Source organism: Lontra canadensis, unplaced genomic scaffold (assembly GCF_010015895.1).
Source record: "Lontra canadensis isolate GAN:19392208 unplaced genomic scaffold, GSC_riverotter_1.0 scaffold121, whole genome shotgun sequence".
Taxonomy (NCBI): domain Eukaryota; kingdom Metazoa; phylum Chordata; class Mammalia; order Carnivora; family Mustelidae; genus Lontra; species Lontra canadensis.
Window position 1 is genome coordinate 212833 of NW_022631115.1, and position 13977 is coordinate 226809.

Sequence of the window (13977 nt, forward strand, 5' to 3'; positions counted from 1 at the left end):
GCTTTCTCCTCCTCTGGAATTCCGCTTCTCTTCTTTGTATTGAAACTGCACTACTTGGTAGGTGAACTTGGTCCTGGCTGGATTTCTTGTTGATCTTCTGGGGGAGGGGCCTGTTGTAGTGGATCTCAAGTGTCTTTGCCTCAGGCGGAATTGCACCACCCTTACCAGGGGCCGGGCTGAGTAATCCGCTCGGGTTTGCTTTCGGGAGCCTTTGGTCCCTGAGCGCTTTCCGAAGAGTTCCAGAGGACGGGAATTAAGATGGCGGCCTCCCAGTCTCCGGCCCGGAGGAGCCGAAAGCCCGGCACCCCACTCCTCAGTGCGCCCTCAGAGAACAGCAACCAATTACTCCCGTCACCCTGGCCTCCGGCCACACTCCGAGCTGACCGAGCCTGCGACCGATTCAAGGTAACCCCAAGCTGAGAGCTCACTCCTCGGCTCTGTGTCTGTAGCCGGCTTCCCTGTTCTAATACCTGTAAGCTCTGTGACACTCAGACACCCCCGATCCTTCTGTGACCCTGCGGGACCTGAGGCCACCACACTGATCCCGCGTGGGCTTCACCCCGGTTTAACCTCTGGAGTGATGTCCCTCAGCGGAACAGACTTAAAAGTCCTGATTTTGTGCTCCGTTGCTCCGCCGCTTGCTGGGAGCCGGCCCCTCTCCCTGCGGTCTATCTTCCCGTCGGTTTGGATTCACTTCTCCGTCAGTCCTACCTTTCAGAAAGTGGTTGATTTTCTGTTTCTAGAATTGTTGTTGTTCTTCTCTTCGATCTCCCGTTGGATTTGTAGGTGTTTGCAATCTTTAGATAAGCTATCTAGCTGATCTCCTGCTACCTGAAGTAGTCTCAGCCTGCTACTTCTCCGCCATCTTGACTCCTCCCCGTTTTATCATCTATTTGGTAGCTATTAATATTTGTTCTTTTTTAATAAAGGTATATTATTAGAATAAAATGATCTAATTATATCTATAAAATGATCTCTTTTACCTGTCGATCTTCAGTACATTATCTGTGTTTGATATGATCTGGATACATGATTGTTTGAGATCATATACTGATAAATTATGTAGCATGTGGTCATAATGGTGGTTAATAACTGATCCTGACTTCTCTTGAGGGCACAGGTGTGTTTGAAGCTGCTGACTCTCTGACCCTAGATAGTTTACTGAATCCAAAATGTTTGCATATATTTGTTTATATGTGTTTATAATATATATATCAATGAATATACATATTATATATGATTTAATTATGTTAATATAATATTGTATTATGTTAATATAAGATATACTTACTACATTACATTTATTACATCGTATAATATATAACAATGTAATGATTATATAGCAGTGTATAACTATAATATATAATGTATATAATATGATATATAAATATTAGTATAATATAATTGATATATTAATGTAATCATGTGTAATAGTATGATATACATATTATTCATTGATGGTTAAGAGTTTTTGTGAAGCATGTTCATTTTATGAATTCTCTTCCTGCCATACATGGAAGTTTTTAATATTTTTTTATTTTTATAATGTTAGTATCCTTGCTATATGCTTGTGATTAATACTGTGTTGTCTCTGTGGTCCAAATAATAAGCCCATACCCAAATTTTCTTATTTAATGTTCTGCCTATCTGCAGTTTACCCGTTTTATTCTTTTTTTTCCTTTGGCAGTTTTATTCTTGACTACAATTCTGACCACACTTTAATTTATATGTTTTGTCAGATTGTGAGATGAGCAGATTGTGAGGCTCCCGCAAAGCATGGCTCATTGCCTTCTTTATATTCCTTGCATCTAGTACTTTGCTAGGTAGAACAAGAAGTGATCAGTATATGCTTATGAAATAAATAAACTAGGAAAGAATAAAAAGGAAGTCACACTGATCTGAGAGTAGCTTGTATTTCTAAGAATCAAGAAACTGAGCTTCTAAGAAATCTTAAAAAAGATTACTGATCTTGGAGGTTTGGGCCCCTAGGAAGACCCTGTAATGCCAGATAAGTTAGAATTGCTGTTTTATCTATTTGTCTCTGGTGGGAGAGTATGAAATATAAATGTTCCAACTATTCTGAAACTTCTCTTTTAACTAACTTAATATATTATAATTCATTAAACAGAGGCGGGCTAGCAGAAAGACTAAATGGCCTGCAGAATCGGGAGAGATCTGCTATTTCTTTGTGGAGATATCAATGTGTTTCTTACCAAAAGACACTTTCAGGTAAGGTCTGCGCTGACATCTGAGACTGTGGGTAAAGAATGTGCCAATTAAAAGTATTTTACATTAAGATATGTAAATTTGATCATTATTATTTTCATGATGTTTTCTTTTTCTCCAGGTGTCCTTTAGGTCTTAGATATTGTTCTGAAAGATGAGTCCATTTTTATAGGGTCTGCTGATCTCTCCGCATAGAATTTCTCACATTTCAATAGAAGACTTATTATTGATCTGTCTTGGAGGGTTCTGTATTATGTCTTTCTTTTTTGTGTCTTTTGCTATATCTGAAAGCCAGTAGCTTTTAGACTTTTGTGACCGCAACCCCTAGTAAGAAATACATCTTATATTTTCTCCCAGTTCACACATGACTTACATGCACACACACACACACACACCCTGAAACAAACATTTTATAAACAATACTAACCTTAGTAGGTATGATATACTCTTCATTCTCTTTTATTTTTACCATAATCTTAGTCTCACTAAATTGGTGTGGGTCTCTTCTAATGAGTTGCAAGATACACTTTGAAAGTTGCTACTACGTACAAGTGACTACAAACCCTTGTTTCCTGACAAATTTTTTGATACTAAAAATATTTCATATACCTAGAAAGCCTTCCTTTCTGGTGAGACTGTGTTCTTTTTCATGGTTTCTTTCTGATTGGTCTCTCCATCAGGAGGTGGGGAAGAGGTGGGTGGGCATCATCTATTCCAAATCTATTAATAGTTTTCTCTCCATGGGGATCCTTGGCATGTGCATTTTAATGGGCTCAAAGGTTATTCTGGCAAATGTTAGCATGCAAAATAGAACAAGAGTACTAGATAGAATACTCAACTAGTATGTTGTCAACTCTTGAGCATTTCTCTGGAAGACTTTTTAATTCTGATCTCATTTATTATCTTTAAAATACTTCCCACCTGGCACCTGGCTCTGACTCTTGATTCCAGGGTTGTGAGTTTGAGCCCATGTTGGGTGTAGAGATTACTTAAAATTTTAAATCATAAAAATAAAATAGGTGTGCCTATTTTATTTTTAATAAAATATTTTTCAATTTTTAATAAATAAAAATAAAATGGCTTAGTCGGTCAAGTGCCTGACTCTTGGTTTTGGCCTAAGTCCTGATCTCAAGGTGGTGAGATCCAGTGCCACACAGGACTCCATGCTCAGCAGTAGTCTGCTTGGATATTTTCTCCCTCTGACCCTTTTCTACTCACTTGTGCTCTCTCTCTCAAACAAATAAATAAATCTTAAAACAAAATAAAATCATTTCCAGCTACCTTTTAGCAACCCTCTTTTCTCTTTCATATTCTTGTATTAGAGTATTATAATAAGTATCAGGATGACCTAATACATATGACCCAAGAATATATTTTTTGTTACATGGTGCCAGAGATCAGCCTGTTGTTACATTTATTATTCTGTATCTTGCCATTTTTTTAAAACAAGGATTGTATTAAAAAATCATCTTTACATCTCATTTGATCAGTCACAAAGCCAAGCATATATAAAGGTTGACAAGTTGTATTACTCAGGGAAGTCAGTAATAAATACTCTGGCATAAGCACAAGAAAGAATTTAATAGTATTTATAAGTGAAAGCCACAGGGAGAAGATTTCATGCTTCAGGCATATTGGTCTGAAAATGTTGTCAGGTCTTTTATGTGGTAACTCACACTTCAAGTCCAATATAAAGAACGATTTCTTTTCCAGTATTTTACCAGAAATTCTAAAGTGATTTTCACTGATCTGCTGAGACATGTATCCCTCCTTGAACTAATTAGTGTTGAGGTAGAATATAATAAATAGCACTATACTAGCTCTATGATTAACTTGTGATCTTTTTCTTTTAAGACATATTTAATAAAAATTAACAAGTACCATTTGTGGTTTAATAATATATTATGCTATCTCCTTTTAGTGCTCTTTCATGTTCTCCTATTTATAAATACTACATTATACATACTTAACCTCTCAAATATGAATGTCCTTGACTTGGAGTGATCACTTTCTCCTATAGTCTATTCACCTCCACCTCTAACTAGTTCTGTTTAACTTTGTATCATTTTGAATTAATTAGGGGTTCTGTGCATTAAAAATTTCTTTCGTTTTGCTTGAACTAGCTTTGCCACCTAAGTTCTCAAACTAACTCTTTGTTCTTGTTCTGCTTTTCCCTCCCTTCCTTTGAAGTAATCATAGAATAGTAAGTTTGGATTTCTTTTTGAGTGGATATAAATATTTAAGTTACTAGATTTCAGTGAAGCAACTTTTATTTCTTTATGATATAAACCAGCTTTGTATTGAGAGTTTGAGATGGGGTAATGAGCCACAAGATGGTAAAAAACAGTATGGGAAGAATGGAGGACAAGAAGAGGATGGCAAAGAGAGTAATTAGGATACCTAGCTTTTCCTTGTAAGTCTGGCCACTGCACACTTAAAAGGCCGAACATTGGAAGTACATTTGTATGCTACATTAGTGTTCACGCCACACCCTTTTTTCCTTTCCCTCACAAAAAGGTAGAATGTTAATTCTTGAAGGTTCTTAGAGATCGTATAGTATCAATTCCTCTTTGGGGGATGGAGAGAGTATGTGACCTAGAAGAGGGTAGTGACTTGCTCTGATTATTCAAATTAAAGGAAGAAACAGGGCTAGAACCCTAACCACCTGACTGCCTATGTCATGATCTTTCTGTGGGAATGTGATCACATTCTGCCTCATAAAAATAATTTTTTCACTCCTCTACCAATTTGTTCTTGATAGTACATTGAGGAATAAACAAATACCCTCAATTGGACTCTATGTCTCCAATATGGTATCTGTCCTGAATTTTATCGTCTTTATAGGCTTGAGTATTGTAGATTGCAGTTTATTATTGGAGTGGAAGACTTGGACAAACTTTAATTTGAACCATAAATTCCTAAGAAATAATTGGAGAAAAATAGCTTCTGTCTTCTTTTCTCCTTCAACATTGTCCTTCTCATTGTCGTATCATGTTCGGAGATTTACTGTATGGCAGGGTATAATGCTGAGGGTGTACTACATATTGAAGCATTTAGTATGCAAAATAATGCTCTAAGATTCAATTTGCTTTCCTTAGTTTCCAGCTGAAAAAGCTGTAGGTTGGGGCACCTGGGTGGTTCAGTTGGTTAAGCATCTGCCTTCTCTTTAGATCATGATCCCAGGGTCCTGGGATCTAGCCCCATATCAGGCTCCCAACTCAGTAGAGAGACTGCTTCTCTCTCTCCCTCCACTGTTTCCCCTGCTCGTCCCCCCTCTCTCTCGCAAATAAATAAATTAAAAGAAAAAAAGCTGTAGATCAAATGAATATATGGTATAGATGAGTAAGTCCAGGTTTGAGGTTATCTCCGTAGTCTATGTTCTTATTCATTAATCTGTGTAGGCCTTCATTAGATGATCCTTTGGGCTAGAGAAAGGATTTAAGAAAGCAAGTGATTAAGGAACCAGCAGAATTAGAAATACTGATACCATGTGATTTTGTCTGGGGAAAAAGAAGTTTTTCAGTGTGTAGGTCCATATCACATTCTTGAGACAGTGCTGTTTTAAGGAGCTTAGGACATAAATTTGAACGTTATAAATAATGAATCTTGTGTAGGATACCCTAAAATCTTATGATTTGGAAAGGGAGGTGGCAGATTGACTTCTTAATCATTCATGTTAATATATACTACAAGTCATTCTACATTGTTGTCCAGTTTTATTACAGTGAATTGACCAAATTGTTAAGCACAGAGTGGAGAGAGTTTTCTGGAAGTTGGAATAAGAAAAATACCAAATCAAACAAGTGTGACTGTGTGCCTGAAATGAAGGGGAGAAATATGACATTTTATTTGGCTCATAAGCACCAGATAGCTTATCTGGAATGTCCCTTATAATTTCCTTACAATTTGGGGATAGAGGGTATATAAATTATGCCATAAAGAAAAGACAAAAGCAAAATAAAACAACAGAGTCAACAATGAATCCATTACTTTGGTATAGGAATGTGCTTATCTCCAATAGATTTTACTTTCTTTTGTTTTTTTAACTACATTCCATGCACAACCTGAGGCTCAAACTAATCCTGAGATCTAGAGTCATGTGCTCTACCAACTGAGTCAGCCAGGCACCCCTTCAATAGATTTTTCTTTTACAAGTCTGAACATTAGATTTGGATTTTATTTTTTCTTTCTTCTAGGTGAATTTCTTATTTTTCAGGTCGATTAGATCTTCTTCTTGGTGTCTTATAATACATCATCCCATTTTTCTCATTCCTTTTAATAATAAGTTACTATTGTAAACATGTATTAGGAAGAAGATTTCACTGTTTTGTTTACTTTGTGGCTTAGCAGAAATTTTTTCTTTCGCTTTACAAATTTTTATTTTCTTATTTCTACTTATTTCTACATACTGAGTAAATTTAAAAAATAAATAATAAGAAAAATTTATAAATATTAAATAGAAGTAGATCCTTCTACCCCAATCCTAAAAGTGAAAATTTAGTAATAGCTGAGATTTAATGGTGGATTTATTAAAATATCTATATTGTTAATCTAAACTCTCTGAGCCTCTAAATTTCCTTATCATAAGTGAGTGTAATAGTAGTACCTCAACTGTTGAGCTTGTGCTAACAATAAATTGCCTTCATGGAAGCTAATTACTTCATGGAAGCCATACAGCTGAAGGACAAAGTCAACAGTCAATAGATGGTGAAAATAAAGAAACACTGCATTATTCTGAGGTCAATTTTCATACCAGATCTAATAGTTCAGAAGCAGCTAAAAGCAGCTTTTCCTCCTCTTCTGCAGGGTTTGGATGTACCTTTGGGTTTATAAGGTACTAAAGTCAGAGTTCCATTTTCTTTCTTATACAAGGAAGTGGATTGTTCATCTTAGGTTAATTTTTTTTTTAGATTTTATTTATTTATTTGACAGAGAGATCTCTAACAGTGAGACAGTGAACACAAGCAGCGGGAGTGGGAGAAGGAGAAGCAGGCTTCCCGCTGAGCAAGAAACCCGATGCAGGGCTCAGTCATGACCTGAGATCATGACCTGAGCCAAAGGCAGATGCTGAATGACTGAGCCATCCAGGCGCCTTATCATCTTAGGTTAATTTTGACTGAACTGGTAAATATATCGGGCTTGACTTTCCCTTCTTCTAATGAGTTTACTTCAAAATCTAGGAATTAGTGGTAATTTTATGAACCACATCTTGGGGTGAATGTCTCCAACACATCTCTCTGCCTTTTTCGAAAACATTTTATTTTGAGATACCTGTAGATTGACATGTAACTCATGCAGTTGTAAGAAACAATACAGAATGATTTTCTGTGCCCTTCACCTGCTTTCCCCCAATGATGACATCTCTCCTAACTATACTATGATAGCACAACCAGGATATGAATCCAGGATAGAATTCACTGAACTTATTCAAATTCTACCAGTTTTACCTATAAATGTGAATTTGTGTGTGTGTTTTGTTTGTGTAATTTTTTAAATTTTTTATTTTATTTTTTCACAGTAATTTTTATCATGTATAGATTCAGGTGCCCACCACCAGGCTGGATACACAACAGTCCATCACCACAAGAATCCCTCGTGTTACCCTTTTACAGCCACAGCCACCTCTTTGCTACCCTCCTCTCTAACACCTCGCACCACTAATCTGCTTACCATTTTTGTAGTTCTGTCATCTCAAAATGTTATGTAAATGGAGTAACATGGTGTATAACTTTTTGGGATTGACTTTTTTCACTCAGCATAATTCCCTCGAGATTTTTCGAAGTTTGTATATATATCAATAGTTAACTTCCTTTTATTAGTGAATAGTAGTCCATGATATGGATGTACCAGTTTGTTTAACTATGCACATGCTGAAGGACATTTTGATCGTTTCCACATTTGTGCTATTAGAAGTAAAGGTGCTATGAACATTAGTGTACAAGTTTTTGAGTGAACATAGGTTTTTCTTTTTCTGATATAAATGATCAGGGGAGTAATTACCAGGTGTTCTAGTAACTGCATGTCTAATTTTATAAGACATTACGTGTTAATATCAAATACTTCAGTAAATACTTCTAACATAACATAAAAATTTCTTTAACACCTTTGCTTTGGGGATTTTCTTTTTTCTTTTCTTCCCTCATGTATAGCTTACTTTTCTGGGCTGCTTTTTAACTCCCACTTAAACCACTTAATAATCAGTTTTGTTTTCCGTGTTTGTATCTTTGAGTACATTTCAGTATAAAAGACATATCTCAGCGTTCTTCAAACTTCAGTAAATTATTTAATGTGCACTGTTTCCTTGGCTGGTTTGATTTTTGTTGTTTTTGTGGTCCTTAAGGAGGGACTGAGGTTGGTTGTTTAAAGAACAGAGAGAAGTGTATGTGCTACACGTGAATGTTAGTGTAGATGGGTGTGTGAGTTGAAAGGCAGAGAAGATAGGGCCAGAGGCCTGACTACTCAGGGCCTGGAGGCTATGATGGCATTTTCTTAACATTTATTGAAGTGTAATTAACATATGTTATATTAGTTTCAGGTGTACAACATAATGATTTGACAGTTCTATACATTAGTCAGTGCTCACCATAAGTATAGTTGCAATCTGTCACCATATAGTGTTACTACATTGTATTGTTAACTACTAACTAACTATATTCCTTGTGCTGTACTTTTCATTTCCATGATTACTATTTTATAACTGGATGTTTGTACTTCTTTACTCTCCTCTATTTATTTTGCCATCCTCATCCCTGGCCCACCTGCCGAAGTGATGCCTTAGAAATATGCACTTTGAAATGTGGCTGTGGAAGAAAGAATGGATGATTATAGAGGCAGAAGAAAAATACTTCCTAGATTTCTCTTCCAGAACCCTTCTATTTTTCTTCTCTTTGAAAGGAAACAGTTTTCTAACACTGCTTTGTGATGGCCCATTTTTATTATGTGATATCCAAAGCATTTCATGTGTTTGCTAGCACATTTAATCCTCATTATAACCTTCCAGTTAGGTCTTATAATACTATTTATAGATGAAGAGGGACGGTGGGTGGCTCAGCTGTTAAGAGGGTGCCTTCGGTTCAGGTCATGATCCCAGGGTCATGCAATCAAAACCCCACTTCAGGTTCCCTGCTCTGCCAAAAGCCTGCTTCTCCCTCTCCCACTCCCCCTGCTTGTATTCCCTCTCTCACTATATCTCTCCCTGTCAAATAAATAAAATCTTTAAAAATAAATAAATAAGAATAAAAAAATAAAGATGAAGAGAATGTAGACAGGCACAGCCCTGTGTGTCTGGCCAGTAGGTAGCAGAGCCAGATTTGCATCAGGCTGTCAGTGGCCTGTGATCATAGATCATCTCCTTCTAGGTAGATTGTTGGAAGGCAGATCCAGGCAGGCGCTAAAATATATACCTATGGCATGACATGAACAGGCCTTGTTCAGCCTGTGTTTAGTAAGAGTGTGACAAATATTTTCCTGATATGTTTGTTATCTAAGTTTTTAAAACTAAAAATAGTTAAGGATATTCTTAGATGGACAAAACCTGTTATTACTTAGGAAGAGAGTAGGGGGGATAAAAGGTAAGTGAAACAAACAAGCAAATGTTCTTCAGATAAATTATTTTTCACTAGGAGATTTTTGTTCTGAAAAGTTCACTCTGAATTTGAGAAAGATTGTGGTGGTGGGAGGGAGGGAAGAAACAAGTAAAATCAGTGAAGTACAGTAACATTTACTGGTGTCCAAAGCAGAATTCTCTCTGAATTTTCTTTTTCCTCACCTTGTGGCTATCAAATATGTTGAGAGTAGTCACTAATCATGTGTGTGTGAGTTCTCACTTTGGAACACCCTTCGATATGCCTGAGAAGTAAAAATCATGTAGGTTTTCTGTGCATGTGTATGTGTTTCAAACATAATATATAAGTTGTCTTGAGCTTAGGTTAGTATTACAAGAGCAAAGAATGAACTTATTCATATTGGCATTAGTATTTAATAGTTTTTTTATTACCATTTTTATATTTTCTTGCCTTTTGCCACTAGGTCATGGTCAGCTGAAATTTTGTGAAGTGTAGGCTGCAAAATATTGTAACTCCTATAACCCCTTTCTCCCCTGCTGTTCTTGGCAGGATCTTGATACTGCCACCAGGGAAACCTTGCTTTCCACTTAGACCACTAGCCAGCCCTCTTTGGACCTCTCCCCATTTAGTTTGTAGAATGCCCATGTTAGTCACCTAGACGTGGACTGAGTCTCCTTAAAATTCACAGTTATTCAATTGTCAGAATCTATTAGATAACTGTTCACTATTAGTATATCTGCTTAAAGTAAATATGTTCACATTTCAGGAGTTCTTATTTTTTCATTTCTCTTATATTTTTAATTTCCTAGTTTCTTTGCATTGAGAATAATTATTTCCTTAATTTTCCCACCATGATTTTTACAAAATTATGTTCACTGCCTTATTGTTTTTCTAGGTGTCACATTTTATTACACATGTCCCCTGCAAAGGTTTTTTTGTGGGGTTTTTTTATGGGGTTTTTGTTTTTTATTTATTTGAGAGGGGATGAGAGAGGGGAGGGTCAGAGGAAGAAGCGGACGCCTGTTGAGCAGGGAGCCCAGTGTGGGACTTGATCTCAAGACTCTAGGATCATGACCTGAATGGAGGGCAGTCGCTTAACCAACTGAGCCACCCAGGCACCCATGGGATTTTTGTTTTTATTTGTTGTTCTTTTCTCCTCCAGAGAACAGTGTCTGAATTTAGGGGGGAGATCTGCCATTTGTTATTTCTTCTTGGATTTCTGGATACCAGAATTGAAGGTTTTTAGAGATAATGCAAATAGGTGAGACTGGAGTTCAGATTGATACAGAAAATAGAAGTGATGGCTCCCACTAAATACTCCTTCCTGCCAGGCACTGAGTGAGGCAGTGCCTACACACTTCTTCATGTTACCGGTCATCTCTAGAACCGTTCAAAGCTGCACTATGCGTTCCAGATAATAAAAGTACCCAGAATGTTGTATCGTTAGTCCATAGAATCAGAAATTGTTTGTTAAATGAAGAACGCTGATTTGGGGATGGGAGACAGGGCTACTACCCTTTTAAATCCTGTTTTTCACTGCCTGTTGTTAACCAAGCAATGTTTAAGATCACTTCAATTAGCTAATTGAAAACATTGATTCTCCTTTAAGTTGTATTGTAGAAAATAAACAACTAAGTAATATTTAGTGTCTTTTTCTATAAAATTGTCTTGTGCATCATTTATGCAGAGGAAAAATTTTTGTGCCTGTATTTCTTCGTTTCCTTTTTTTTTTTTTTTTTTTTTTAAGATTTTATTATTTGAAAGAGAGAGAAAGCACAAACCAGGGAGCATCAGGCAGAGGGAGAGGGAGAAATAGGCTCCCTGTGCAATAGGGAGCCTGATGCAGGGTTCTATCCCAGGACCCTAGGATCATAACCTGAGCCCAGCGCAGTTGCTTAACTGACAAGCCACCCAGGCACCCCTGAACCTATATTTCTGTTTTGGTTTTAGTTATATGAATACATTTTCTTTTCCCATACTCCTGCTTTACTGGTGCTTAGAATCTCTGAGAGATGGATGGTTGCAGGAGAGGGTCACGGATAAGGAGCTAGACAGGTAATTGTTTATTTATTAATTCAACAAGTGTTTGAGGGAGTACAGTATACCAGACACTGTGTACTATGAGTAAGCAAGATCTGGTCACTGCACTTACAGAATTTCTATTTTAGTGGTTAGATGATGAGCAGAGAAAGAATATGGGTAAAAGTTGTCATAGTAAAGGAGTTGTGAAGGGGTGAGGGTGGGCACTATACTAGACAGGCCATGGAAGAGAGCTTCAGATTTATAGTGGGTACTTACAGCCTCTTTCTGTGTTCTAGGACAGATTATCAAAGGAAGATGACTAACTAATTGTGGAACATTAGAGGTTTTGGTCTTTATTAATTTTTCCAGAAAAATTATATTTTGTTTGAGATTTAGAAGAGCCCAGTTTTTTCCCATTTCTATTTTTTCCCCAGTTTCATTGAGAAAACCAATGTATAAATTTAAGGTATACAGCATAAATATTTGTAATACAAATATAAAACAATTCCACAATAAGTTCAGTTGATATCTATCATCTTATATAGGTATAAAAAATAAAGGAAAAAAAACCAACATTTTTTTCTTATGATGAAAACTATTAGGATTTACTGTTTTAGCATTAGGTATAGTCATTTCTGTAGGTTACATCCCTAGTACTTATATATCTTATAACTAGAAGTTTATACCTTTTGATAATCTTCATCCTGTTCCACACACACACACACACGTGTGCACGCACACTCATGTGTCCTCATGCATGTGCTTGCTCCCCCTCCAACTCTGGTAACCACAAATCTGATCTCTTTCTCTGTGAATTTGGGTATTTTTTGTTTTTTTTGTTTTTATTTCTTTTGGATTCCACATATTAGTGAGGTCATATAATATTTTTCTTTCTTTGACTTATTTCACTTAGCATAATGCCCTCAGGGTCCATCCATGTTGTCACAAATGGCAAGATATTTCCTTTTTATAACTGAATAGTATTCCATTAGTATTCCATTTTTACTATATATATAAAGTCATTCCAGTGTGTGGTTGTGTGTGTGTGTGTGTGTGTGTGTGTGTGTGTATGCATGTATATATATACATACACATATACCACATTTTCTTCATCCATTCATCTACTGATGGACAATTAGGTAGTTTCCATATCTTTGCTGTTGTATATAATTCTGCTATGAACATGGACATGCAGGTATCTTTTCAAGTTAGTGTTTTCACTTTCTTTGAATCGATACCCAGAAGTAGAATTGCTGGATCTTATGGTATTTCTATTTTTGATTTTTTAAAAAAAGTTTTATTTATTTATTGGAGAGAAAAAGAACAAGTCAGGGAGAAAGACAGAGGGAGAGGGAGAAGCAGATTCCCTGTTGAGCAGGGTGTGTAAATGTGTAGATTGCTTTAGGTAATATAGACATTATACTTCCATTTTCCTTTCATTTTTTGTTTTTGGAAGTTTCAGGAGAATAGGTATTAATTCTTCTTTAAATGTTTGGTAGAATTCCCCTGGGAAGCCATCTGGCCCTGGGCTCTCATTTGTTGGGAGGCTTTTTTGATGAGTGTTTCAATCTCCTTACTGGTTACGGGTCTGCTCAGGTTTTCTATTTCTTCCTGGTTCAGTTTTGGTAGTTTATTTGTCTCGGGGAATGCATCCATTTCTTCCAGATTGTCAAATTTGCTGGCGTATAGTTGCTCATACTGTGTTCTTATAATTGTTTGTATTTCTTTGGTGTCGGTTGTGATCTCTCCTCTTTCACTCATGATTTTATTAATTTGGGTCCTTTCTCTTTCCTTTTCGATAAGTCTGGCCAGGGGTTTATCCATCTTATTTATTCTTTCAAAGAACCAGCTCCTAGTTTCGTTGATTTGTTCTCCGGTTCTTTTGGTTTCTATTTCACTGATTTCTGCTCTCATCTTTATTATTTCTCTTCTCCTGCTGGGTTTAAGGCTTTCTTTGCTGTTCTTTCTCCAGCTCGTTTAGGTATAGGGGTAGGTTGTGTACTTGAGCCCTTGTTTCTTGAGAAAGGCTTGTATTACTATATACTTTCCTCATAGAACCGCCTTTGTGGTGTCCCAAAGATTTTGAACAGTTTTGTTTTCATTTTGATATGTTTCCATGAATTTTTAAAATTCTTCTTTAATTGGCTGGTTGACCCATTCATTC

The 13977-nt window shown here is 36.5% G+C and overlaps 1 protein-coding gene across 3 annotated transcripts in view; it reads left to right on the top strand.

Annotated features, from left to right (window-relative positions):
• Positions 1-13977, top strand: part of SPIDR (scaffold protein involved in DNA repair) — a 490566-nt gene that overhangs the window by 174629 nt on the left and 301960 nt on the right. For all 3 annotated transcript variants that reach the window (XM_032841172.1, XM_032841170.1, XM_032841171.1), the window contains exon 7: positions 2129-2229. In XM_032841172.1, the coding sequence (XP_032697063.1) occupies positions 2129-2229 (101 nt within the window). The remainder of the gene's footprint in view (positions 1-2128; positions 2230-13977) is intronic.